General features: G+C 45.4%; 1 protein-coding gene across 1 annotated transcript in view; it reads left to right on the forward strand.

Annotated features, from left to right (window-relative positions):
* The first annotated feature begins 48 nt into the window (after window positions 1-48).
* The window catches only part of GARNL3 (GTPase activating Rap/RanGAP domain like 3), a 75620-nt gene continuing 63139 nt past the window's right edge, over window positions 49-12529 (forward strand). Inside the window, exons 1-2 of the mRNA XM_025194637.1 lie at window positions 49-1735; window positions 1833-2018. Coding sequence (XP_025050422.1) covers window positions 1974-2018 — 45 coding nt within the window. The 5' untranslated portion in view covers window positions 49-1735; window positions 1833-1973. The remainder of the gene's footprint in view (window positions 1736-1832; window positions 2019-12529) is intronic.

The raw sequence follows: 12529 nt of genomic DNA on the forward strand, positions 1-12529 counted from the left end.
GGCAGGCTCAGCCCGGGCCCGGGGCCGGGGCTGTGGGGCTGCTTCCCTGCCCTTCGTAGGGTCCTGCTGGGGAAGGGCTTGCCCTGAGCACTGGCAAGAGCGCGCTGCAGCTTGTGCCACTGCTCTGATGGAAAGAATGCTTTTTCCTGGATTTAAGTGGTTTGCTGTAGTTTAAACCCTCTTTGGCAAAGTTGAAAAATTGTTATCGTTTCTTCTTTAAGGCAGCTTTTCAAATATTTGAACCCTGCTATCATGTCCCCCTCCCAGCTCCAGCTCCTTTTTCACCCAGCTAAACACGACTAGTTCTCCCAGCCTTTCCTCAGTGCCTTTATCATCTCTGCTTGCTCTGGGATCCTCTCCAGTTTGTCCACAGTCTGAATCTGCGGGGCCCAGAACTGAGTAGAGCGGCATGGTCCCCTCCTGTGTCTTGCCCGCTGCATCCCTGTGATGCGGGGTCCGAACCGGGTCTGTTATGCTGACTGTACGGTGTTACTGGCTGGTACTGCTGCTGTGATCCACCAGCCACCCACGGACCACCCCGCCTTAGCACCGCGGCTGCCTGGGCAGTCATCTTCCTGCTCTGTTAATTCATTTGCCTTTTTCTGCCTTGGTGTAGCATCTTGCTTTCATCTGCTGAAGTGCATTTTGTTGTCATACACTCAGTTCTCCAAGTTATCAAGGTCTTCCAGGTTTTGTCGTTTGTAAGCTTGATCAGCAAGTGCTTGCTTTTTTGCATTCAGGTCTTTAATAGAAGTGAATAGCACTGCACCCAAACAGGCCTCTGTGGCACCCCGCTTGAAACCCCCTGCCATTCTGACCTCGCTCCACTTATAGCTACTCTGTACTTGAAGTTACTCGGCCAACTACAAATCATTTCTGGATATGTTCTGCGCATCCCCACATGTTTCCAGTTTGTTTATGAGACCAGTGAGTGGGACAGAGAGACTGACTAGAGAGGGTGAGTTGGCAAGTTTCTACACACCTTGAACATAATAAAGGCAAGTAGGGGGCTCGTCTGCTTTGTGCAAGAGGACGGTGGATTCTGGGGCAAGATTTTTGAGGAAAAAAAATCCACCTTCCCAAATTTTTCATTGACATTTTCTCAAGTTAGCAACTTCAGCACACTTGAGTTGGTGGTTTGTGCTTTGAGATTTTCTGTGGGGTTTTTTTGCAGGTATTTTCCATGTATACTCCTGCTTCTTGTAAGCTTACAGCATTTAGGAAGTCATGCACACTCAGATGCACAATTTTCCTTTCAGGCAGGAGAGCCATGTGCACTAGCTAGACTGGTGTCTAATGGTGTAGTAGGTGGTACCACGGATCCTGAAGCCATTTCACCTGGTCTACAAGCCTAGAGGGAGTGGAGCAAGCAGTGACTGGATTAACCCTTGCCCACTGCTGCAGCAGCCTGTGAGGCTCTTGGTAGTCAGGATCCAGCCCAGGGGACCCAGTGAATGTGACATCCCTGCCATACACGGTCAATTCCAGAATACTCTTCCTTTACAAAAAATTTCCTCCTATATCCCATCAGTTAGTGGTCACTTCATGCTCTGTGGCAAGAAGCATTACATCTTATCTGTATTCTATTTAATGCAGCTGGGGGAGGGAGAGTGCCTAGTTTGTTCTGCTGTACTATACATTTTAAGACATCACACTTTTTTTTTTTTTTTTAAGAGGCAAACAGCTGAATGGACCAGGGCTGAGTTGATCTGGTTTAGTTTTCGCTTACTTCAGGGTAAGAGTGGGCAAACAAAGTTCCTGTGGAGCAGCTGATGCCAGGTAAGTCCGTGCCTGCTCGTACTTCATGGTTGATTTCTCATTTGTCCATACAGGTACGCTTACTTGTGACCTAGTACCTCTTTTTGGCTGACAAACCTGTCTGTGCTCCACATTACTTCCTGAACCCTGCCATCATGGCTGAGGGGGGAAATGGAAAACAGAAGCAGTGAAAAGGCTTCAGCTGCACCTTGCCTATGTGGACAACATTTCTGCATGTTTATGAAATTTTGGTGTTACAGGTACCTTCAGCTATTTCTTTTGTTCACTGTAATGAGGGACTAATACAAGGACTGGAAATGGTGCTTGCTGTAATGCTTTTTTGTTATAATTATTTTAATTTAATCAGATGGATTTGACAACGTTTACTGAGACAAGCAGCTGGGGCTTAGAAATATTTTGGTTGCTCTAAAATTTTACTTGTAATGGACTTAACTGCAAGGAGATTTTGACTGTTATACCTATGGGTACAATGTGAAGGTCAGTTCTATAGGTCAGGGGTTGTCAACTGGGGGTACACATACCCTTCAGGGTATTTGGAAAGGCCCTAGGGGTATGCATGAGTGGGCGGGGATGGAGCGCCACCACCCTGTGCCGCCACCTCCCAGAAGCAGGGCTGGGGCAGGGGCAAGGGCAGCAACGCCCCTCTGCCACATGCAGGGAGGGGGGAGCTCGCACGTGGCGGCTGCTGCCGTCATCCACTACCCCACACCGCTACCCACCACCCCACGCTGCCGCCATGTGCCACTTACCCATGGCCGATCGCACATGTGGCTTTGTGGGCTGCTGACGGGTGGCATGCGATTGCCTGGGTGCGAGGCCCATCAGCAGCCCGTGGAGACGCTTGTGCACCTGGCCGTGAGAAAGCAGGGGATGGTGGTGGCAGCGCAGGGTGGTGGGTGGTGGCAGCGGCTGCTGTATGAAAGCCTTTCCACCAGCTGCTGCCACCAGAAGGGGCACACTTCTTAAAAAAGGTTGAAAACCCCTGGTATAGGTTAATTATGTTCAATGTAAAGAAGCAAAAATGCTTACTTTTATTAGTTTTAATTGCTTTTTTAAAATCAACAAATGTCTCTTTCCTCCTGAATGATGGGAAACCATGCAGAGTGCTAGGCTTGCTTTTGCTACACCGTTAATTCTTTTGTACATGTCACTTCATCTCTTTTCTAAATGAGAGTAGTTCCAATCTTTTTAGTCTCTTCTGGTAAGAGAGTCTTTCCATACCTCTAGTAATAACATACTTCTTACTTCGGTAAGGCCTACTGAATCAGCACCAGAGAAAATAAAGAGTCAGAAATGCTCTACTGTAGAACTGAGGTATCTCAAAGGACGCCATGTTGCAGTACTAGCTAAAGGCCTTTTTGGAGCTTCCTTAGCGAGCGGTTTGTAAATCGCAACACAAGTCAGTAAGTGGTTTTGCAGCCTGAGGCTTGTGTTACAGAAAACAGCTGCACAGTTATCAATATTGGAAATTTGAATTCAGTGCCTTTATTTAGAACCATGGAAATTAAAGAGTATAACCAAATATATTAATTAATAGAAGAAATGCAGAAGTTAAATATGTTCTCACTAGGATTCCTCAGTGTCCACCTGGCAGATGGTAAGACCTAACTTCTTATCTGTTGCTGTAACATCTTAGCACAATTGTGTGATACTTTATAGGTACAGCTACATCTTTGTGTCAGTGATACAGTACTTTAAGTGATCATCTTAATCAGAATAAAAAAGTTTTACATAAGTTAACAGCTGCTTTCTAAATAACAGGTAGGTGGATACCTAAAGATACAGGTGGGCACTTCTGAAATGTCCCTTAGGACAGAAGTTGCACTGATTTTAATTTGTATGTATTTATTTTTCCTCCCAGCTCTCCTGTAAGGTAGGTTTCCATGACACGGGTAGGAAGCAGAGGCACAGGAAGAATGAAACAAAAATGGTATCATTGGTTCATAATAGTTTTGCTTTTTGTAAGTGTGGTAACTTTTTAGAACTACTAGGTTAGAGAAATCTGAGGGGGGGGGGATCACCTGTTAAATTATATTAAATAGACTAGACTGCCCTTGATGCTTTTTGTTTTTCACCCAGTAATTTTCTTTTCTATTGCCCTTTATTCTTTTTTCTCTTGCACCTTCTTTATTTTTGTACCATTTTTTCTCTCTCTCTCTCTCTCTCTCTCTCTCTCTCTTTTTCTGGTTCCTGTAATCCCATTACTAGTGCTGCTTATGCCTGACTCTTAATTTCTTTCCCTGCTTATCCCTTTTACAGTGTTCCCTCTCTCTCCTGCTACTATCGCTTTTTATTTCTTTCATTCTTGCATTTTACAGGTATTATTGCTATTTTTTAAATAAATTGTAAATACTTTAACAATTCACTATTGTGTCCTAGTTAATGGCTTGGTATGCCAAACAGAAACAAGCTACTATGAAAACTATTAATTGAACTTTAGAGATAAATATATATGCCACTACAAAATTATGTCCTTCATATAAGTAACTAGTTAAGGCTATTGCTGATCCTAGTAACTCACACAGAGATCAACAAAAGCTAAATGAGATGCCACGTTCAGACCACATTCTTGCACACCTGTGAGATGCTGCTGAGCTTTGAAGATGTACAACTGTATGTTAAGTACAGTTTGACACACTGTTTCCCCAGCGAGACATTGTCTTTTGAGCAGTATTTTAATTGGTTGTGACAGAAGTTACAGCACTGGATCCTCAAATATCCCCAAGTTCCTGCCCAGTAACATGAGGCTGGGGAGGAGGCAGAGGTGATTCAGAGTAATTTTTCTGTGTCCCCAGTCATGAGGCTAATTGTATTGAGCCAGCTCCTGGTGCAAGTTAGAACAGTGAAAAGCTGGACTAAGTGCTTCTGCCTCGCCACTGGCTTACAAAAGACAGGGTGCCGCACTGTGCAGTCCAGCCATAATGCTCGCTTACCCTGTCCTTCCCTCTACACAGAGCCATGTATGCCAGCACCACATGAGGTGGGTATTATCCTTGGGCTGGGGTTTTCCAGCTGCCTGGTAGCAGCACAGTAGGACCTAAGTTTTACTGTAGCACCCAGTCTACAGTCTCAGCACAGGCTGCTGTTCAGTGCAGATTTACAAAAGTGGTGGTTTGCAGTAGTGACATACGTGGGATTTTGGAGTCCCCAGAGCCTGGGGATCTGTGTGCTGGGGATTGTGCACTGACTGATTTATGTGAACTAGGGGGTTGGGGGCACTGTAGGCCTGTTTCAGGGGTGCAGAAGTGGCATTTATTAAGTGACCAAGTGAATGTTTTGGTAGATGGAGGTCCCTTTTGTCTGACTTCCCAGTCTGCGTTCTTGCTTGGCTTTCCTACCTAACTTTGGGAATCCCTGGGGTAGCAAACCAATCAATTAAACGTTTGGTCTTTAAAGTGGAAGTATATTTAGCAAAACTTTGCTTAGGGGATTCCTATCTCATGTACATTTGTTACTTCTAAGCTATATAACATTAGGTGATATTGACGGTTCTGTTAAACCTTTCTCACAGACTTACACGGAGTTTGCTGCCCTGATTTTTTAATCTGAGTGATCCTTTCCAGCGAGCCTCTGGGTGCGCTGCCTGTATAGGTGAGCCTAACAGCTTCAGCCCTGAGACTGGGTGACATAGCTCTCATTGAACTCTTGCTCATGGACCTTCACCAGGCTGCTGTGTTGGGTCTCAGGCCATTGATTTTGGGGAGCATGAAGTCTCTGGAATCCAAATAGTCCTGGCATCACCCTTAGCTCAGGGTCTCTAGGCATTTCACAGGGTGTACATCCTCTTTCTAGCTTCCCCTGTTTGAGAGCTGGAACCCAGTGATGATCCTTTAGAGAAGTGGCTCTCAACTTTTCTGGACTTGAGGTACCCTTTGTTTGATTTGAGGAAACTGTCTGTAACTTGTGCGTGAGCCAGCACCCTCTTTTAAGAACTAGTACAGGGGTTGTCAACCGGGGGTACGCGTACCCCTGGGGGTACTTTGAAAGGTCCCAGGGGGCATGTTGGGGCAGGCAGGGATGAAGCGCTTCCACCCCCCGCTGCTGCCTCGCAGGAGCAGGGCCAGAGTGAAAGCAGGGCTGCACAGACTCCCCTGCTTGCCACCCCCTTCCCTGGGGTACACTTATTAAAAAGGGGACCTCCAGGGGTTGAGAATCCCTGAGCTCTTATATTTATTCCAATGCTTACCTCCTTCCAGAAGGGCTGGGCTGTGGGGGCAGGGGAGCAGTCAGGCAGGGAGAAGCCTGCATTTATCTCCTCATACCTTCTTATCTCCTCACACCTTGGGGCACCCTTCAGAAAAAATTTTGGAGCACCCCAGGGTAGTCTGCACCCTAATTAAGAATCACTGTCTTAGAATCTCCCGTGGCTTAAACATACCCTGTCCCACCTCCAGCTGTGTCGATGTTTCAGGGCTAAAGTTTAATTCTTCAGGAATATTAAGTGGGCACCCAGAGAGGCTTTGTGTACAGTTTCTGAAGGCATCATTACTCGTTGGTTAATACCACAAGAATTGCACAATTCCAGTCAAAATAATTAGACCTGCATACATTGCTCTTTGTTCCTCACATTGGAGCCTTTTTTGACTTAGGATCTAGTCAGGGAACGTCTGGAGGGACTGGATGTATTTAAATCACCAGGTCCTGACGATCTCCACCCCAGAGCGCTGAGGGGATTAGCAGAGGTCATTGCAGAAGCCCTGGCACAGCTTTACGAGCACTCGTGGTGCTCTGGTGTGGTGCCAGAGGACTGGAAAAGGGCCAATGTGATTCCCATTTTCAAAAAAGGGAGGAAGGAGGACCCAGGAAACTATAGGCCAGTTAGTCTCACCTCAACCCTGGGTAAGTTTTTTGAGAGAGTTATCCTGGCACATGTCCGCAAGGGGCTGGCAGGGGAGATTATGCTTAGGGGCAACCAACATGGGTTCATTAGAGGCAGGTCCTGTCCGACCAACCTGGTGGCCTTCTATGACCAGGTTACAAAATCCTTAGACGCAGGGGTAGCAGTGGACGTAGTCTTTCTGGACTTTAGGAAGGCCTTCGACACGGTCTCTCACCCCGTTCTCATTAAAAAAACTAGGAGACTGTGGTGTCGATGCCTACACAGTCATATGGGTCACTAACTGGCTGGAGGGCCGCACCCAGAGAGTGGTGGTGGACGGGTCTTATTCGACCTGGAGAGATGTGGGCAGTGGGGTCCCCCAGGGCTCGGTCCTTGGGCCTGCACTGTTCAATATCTTCATCAGCGACTTGAACGAGGGGGTAAAAAGCACTTAGTTCAAATTTGCAGTCGACACTAAGTTGTGGGTGGAAGTGGGCACGCTAGAAGGGAGGAATAGGCTTCAATCAAACCTAGACAGGTTACAGGGGTGGGCAGAAGAGAACATGATGGGGCTTAAAAGCATGCTATATAGTTTAATGGTAGCTAGGGTCAGGAGGGACCTGAACAGATCATCTCGCCTGACCCCCTGCCACAGGCAGGGATGAATGCTAGGTTCACAAGACCCCAGACAGGTGATCATCTAACCTCTTTTTTAATTTACCCAAGGTAGGGGTGAGGATCACTTCCTTAGGAAGTTGATTCCAGATTCTGGCCACCCTAACTGTAAAATATTGCCTCCTGATCTCTAAACCTATTCTCCATCAGCTTATTACTATTGTTCCTTGTCACCCCAGGTGGTGCTGGGGAGAACAGGACTCTTCCTATTTGCTGATGATCTCCCCTGATGAGTTTGTAGGCAGCATGTATGAGAAGTCCATTAGTGCCCACATAGTTGGCACAGTAACGAGACATTTCCTTATCAGTTGCACAGGGACTCTCTGTTTCAAATAGTCAGTGAATAGGAGTGCACGAGGGCTGTGCAAGGATGGTTGATTGCCCATTCTGAGGCAGGACCTCTCTGCGTTTGCAAGAAGGACTCTATCTTTGAAAATATCGGAATATAAAAAAAGGGGAGTGTGAGGATGGGGAATGAGCACTGGCAGTGTGGGATGGCAGCCAGAAAGGGATTCAAGGAAGATGGAGTTAAAATCTGTGAAGGACTACCTGTGGGTACAACTGGGTTTACAGGAATCTTGGAAAATGAAGATATGTGGAAGGTTGTCAGTCCAGTAGACCGTCTAACTGAGCAGTTAGGTTGTGTCCAATACCAGTGGCTTGTTAGTAGTGACAAAGTAGCCTTCTCTGTTCAGTGTGGAAACGGTTACTTAAGTTATAGTAGAGGCATTAAAATAGCAATACGGAGTGACTACTGTGTATCCTGAGTGCTGTGTTGCAGTTCTTGCCCTCCAAATGGCAGTCGTTTAAAAACACTATAGTGAAGGTCCAGGGCACAAGGCTTAATTCTAGGCTCAAACGTTTTTTTAAACTAGGAGAACTGGAGAGAGACCCATATTTTCAGGCAGGGGGCCTGATGGTGCCCGGGGGGGGTGGAGGGGGAGGGGTTGGAGATACTATACTTAATTCTGCACTGTTGAAGTGGGGCAGGGCTAGCCAACTGGCAGACTGTGCATGTGGCTCATGCAGGGTTAAGTCAGCCCATGGGCTCCTACCTCCACACCACTCCTCCCCTTGTTTCCCCTCCTGCTGCTGTTGCTGCAGCTGGCCAGAGGCTGCAGGCTCCCATGCCCTCTGCCAGATTCAGCTTCCTGTCCACACTGCTGGGGCAGGGTTGCACAGCTGGAGCCAGGGAGCCCACAGCCCACACGGCCATGGGAGCTGGGGGCCTGTGGCTCGTGTGTGCTCTGAAGCTGGACAGGCTATAAGAACTTCATCCAGGAAAGCAGTGAATTTTAGCTGGTTCATCTGCTATCCATCAATATTGTCAGAACCAGCAGAACATTTCTTTATAGAAATTTCTCCCTGGCAGCTTGAAAGCTGTTTTTATTCATAGGGGATTTTAATGGTTTAGTTGCAAGGATTGATAGTCAGACAAACAAAGGGTTTACATGTAGTGAACCTTACAGATGTTTGTGAACTGTGTTACAGGACATAAAATGGGCACAGCTGAAAATATGGTTCCAGGTCTCCAGTAGCACAAAATAATGAAAAAATAGAGTGCAAAGTTAAACACTTGACAGTTACAAAATTTTAGAGCTAAGTTTGTGATGCAGATCTCATAACTAAAGGCTTTAATATGCAAACCAGGAGGCAGAGTTATGGTTGAGCACCCAACCTGAGTTTTAAAATTTCTCATGCTTACAAGGTGTACTTGTTAATTCTGAACGTTATTAGTTTATTAACTCAAAATTAAGTTTTTTAGAGAGAAAGATGCTTCAGGCTTTTTTCTGCTATATTTCCAAAACACTAAAGGAGAGTTTTTCAAGTTAATGAATAATTGCGCAACAGTCATTTGTGGAAAATTTATAAGTTAAAAAAGTGAATTCTTGAGAGAGTTTGAGAGATAATAGTGACTGGAGCATTTGAAACCATACCTACAGTGGTATTTACTCAATTTTCAGACATGTGCCGTGATACACCCCGGCTATATATTTGTGGCTTATGTTTTGCAATTATTTCCAGTGTTTAATATCTGCATGTTCATGATAGCACAGGAATTTGATCCATAGTACAGCTTGTTTGGAATACAGGACTTTTGTTATAGCGTAAAACACTGACAAAAGTTGTTTTCAATCCATGCGAATTTTGGCAGGGCAGAAGTTCTTAGCAGAGCCCTACGTTGGTTTTCTTGCAGTTCAGACAAAAAAGAAAACCTTATTTGAACCAAATACTGTAATGCTAAAGAGATGGAAAGAGATCTAAGCACATAATGTAATTCAGAGAGGAAAACAAATAAGCACGAATCCTACTTTTGATTTTCATTCTGTTTTCTCCTTTGGTGATTTTCCTGCATTAACCTCATTTAATTTCTCATCTTTTCCAGTATTCTTCTCCCTTTTTCCTAACAGCATCTAGTTTTGGATTCTGCTTTTGAAACTTATTTTTGTTTCCTCTCTTTCTCTTAATGTTTTAAATATTTTGTGGGTTTTCTTGTTCTATATTATTCTTTATTATAATCCTTTTACACATTTCTCAACATCGTCTCATGTTTTTATTTTTATAGAAGGGGCATATTTGTATCTTAAAGGGTTTCTTTTCAATCCCTTTTAGAGGAAACGTTGGCTCAGAGCCAGCATTAGTTTGAAACAGAGCTGAGGTAGTCTGCTATTTGTGTCTTGCTGCCAGGCTAGTGCTGCAGTGGATATGCTGCATCCTGCAACACCCAACATCTATCACTCCTGCAGACTGCCAACTGGAATCCTAGATTTAAGCTTGACAGCATCCAGGCCAATGAATTTTCAGAGCATGCCTCCTTAGGCTGCTCTGTTTTCTGATTGTGCTTACCACCTTGTTTGCTGTCTCTTTTGCTTATGGTTTGGTAAAATGGGAAAAGAATTGTGACAGCATGAGGTAAGGGAAGGAACCCTTTGTGTAAAGGAGACCATCTTTATAAACCTTATTTTCTAATGCCTTTCAGATTTCTTGCAGAATTGAAACGGTGGCATAATGCAGAAATCTAATGTGCCGATCTTTCTTGTCATGCAGAGGGTACGTATTTGCATTCCAGCCTCATGAGGATTTGGATGTACTGTTAGACCTCAGTGCAAAAAGCAAACAGGCCCAGAGCTGAGATCTCTCCAGAAATCGTTCAATTAGCTTTCACTTCAGTATCCTTTAGTTGGGATGGAGAGCATGGGGGTTTGAGGCAAACCCATATTACTAAAACCTGCAGTGATATTGCAGTCCCAAAGATATGTGCTGTACCTGAGTGGATTTCTTTGCTGTTTGAAAGGGGTGGGCATTGCCAAATAGCTGAAATTTCTGCTGCAGGATCACAAGAGGGCACCACAGAGTAAATATCAAAGTTTGAGCCAATGCAGATGATAAACCCATTGACTCTCATTTCTAACAGTAGCAAAAAAAGAAAATAACAGCTTCTGCGTTTAAGCTGAAAATAAATGTTTCAGAGTGAGAATGCCGTTTCTCTTATTTCATGACTTGGTTATAAGTAGGCTTTCTAGGAAGAACAAGAAAAGTTAGTCTTTGTATGACTATAATCTTGCAATGCACTTGGAGATAAGAAAACTTGTGTTTTAATACAGAAAGCAGCGTAGGATGATTGTTTACAGTGGTGTTGGGGTTTGTAGTGTATATGGAAGGATTCCTCTAGTTGTTTTGCTGTTTCTGTGTGTATATAAGCCATGCTGTTTCTGAATGTGCACACAGCCTTGAACTTAATTATTAGTTGAGTACAGTAAATACTGGCTAATTGACCTCTCCAAGAGAAATGCAAACAGTGACAAACTATCCAGTAGTACCCAATTATCAGTACTTGACCCCAGGGAAATGGGGGAGGAAACTGGAACAATGACAAGTTATCCGATAGGTGCATTACTCAAGAGTTTAGTGTACAGAACAATGAGCCATTTGAAGGCAAATTTCTACTGTATTTATATGAAAATGGTATTGTGAGCTCAGTAAACGGAGGTAGTTAGTTTTGTTAGTCTGAAGTTGGGAAGAGGGCAGGGTAGATTTGCACCTTATAGGTTAAATGAATCAGTGTTGTGAAGTGTAACAAACGTTGCTGTCTGGATTTGCCACAGTTGCATTCTTTTCCAAGGCCAAAATCAGTTAGTGGAGTTGATTCCTAAAACTAACAGATGCATCTACTCATGGAACAGAATATTTCAATGATGATTTTAGCAGTGCTCAATAATACAGTTACCTAGTGCCAAGAGCTCCTTGGCCTTTTTTATTTTTATTTTTTGCCCATAGGTGTAGCTTTCAACCAAACCCTTTAGATACTGCCCTTGTGACCTTTTGTAGTTCAGATTCTTTTAGTCCAGCAGAAATTGTCCAGCAGAATAATCAGCTGCTGCGCAGATCTGTCACACTTGTGCGCCAAGGGCATCTTGTGTACTGACAGGCCACTTCATAGAAACGCTGCTCAGCCCAGGGCTGGCAACTGAGTGCTAGTATGGCTGACTTCTCTATGTTGAACTGAAGCACGAGAGAATAGTTATCAAAGAGAGATTGCTCCCATAGTTATTACTGAATGCGACTGTCTTAAGTTCTGGGGCATCCATCCTTTCTAGTTCAAGTGGCAAATGATGCCTGTAATAAATAAGAGGTAAGAAATGAGGAGCAGGGGTGCCGGAGCGGCCCCCGCTCTGAGATTGCTGCGGCACGGCCACTGTTACTGTATGGAGAAGCAGGCGAGAGGCCAAAGAGGAGGACTTGTAAGGACGTTTGTGCTTGCTGTGTGCTCAGCTTCTTCTCGGGTGTTTGCGTCATTCCCCAAATCTTGCCCTTTCTCTGAGCGTCTAGGAATTGGGATGTGGGGGTGAAAGTGCACTAAGACAGACTTCCCATTCCACCGTCTCGCGCGCCCGGCGCTGCGTCGCCGTTCTGACTTGGCAGCGCTGACGACCCGCGAGGCGGGTGACTGTCCAGCGACGCGTGAACTGGCGCCTGCTCCCGCCAGCCCGCGCCCCGTCTGCTTGCGCCGGCGTCCCACGGCCTGCTGCCTAGTCGGCCCCCCAGCCCCCCTCGCCACCGGACTTGCTTTGCATTTTCAGACCTGTAAGCGTTTTTTGAGACTGGAAAAACTGTTCCACTTTGCAAGTGACGTTTGAAGGCCCGGCCCTTCCCACCCGTGACGTGAGAACGCGTAAACCGTGAGACATAAATATTGTTTCGTGTTGCTGATCTGTGCAGCGAGGGAGCGGGCCAGGGCAGCCCGCGGAGCCCCGC

The sequence above is a fragment of the Alligator sinensis genome, unplaced genomic scaffold (genome assembly GCF_000455745.1).
Source record: "Alligator sinensis unplaced genomic scaffold, ASM45574v1 scaffold611_2, whole genome shotgun sequence".
NCBI classification, from domain to species: domain Eukaryota; kingdom Metazoa; phylum Chordata; order Crocodylia; family Alligatoridae; genus Alligator; species Alligator sinensis.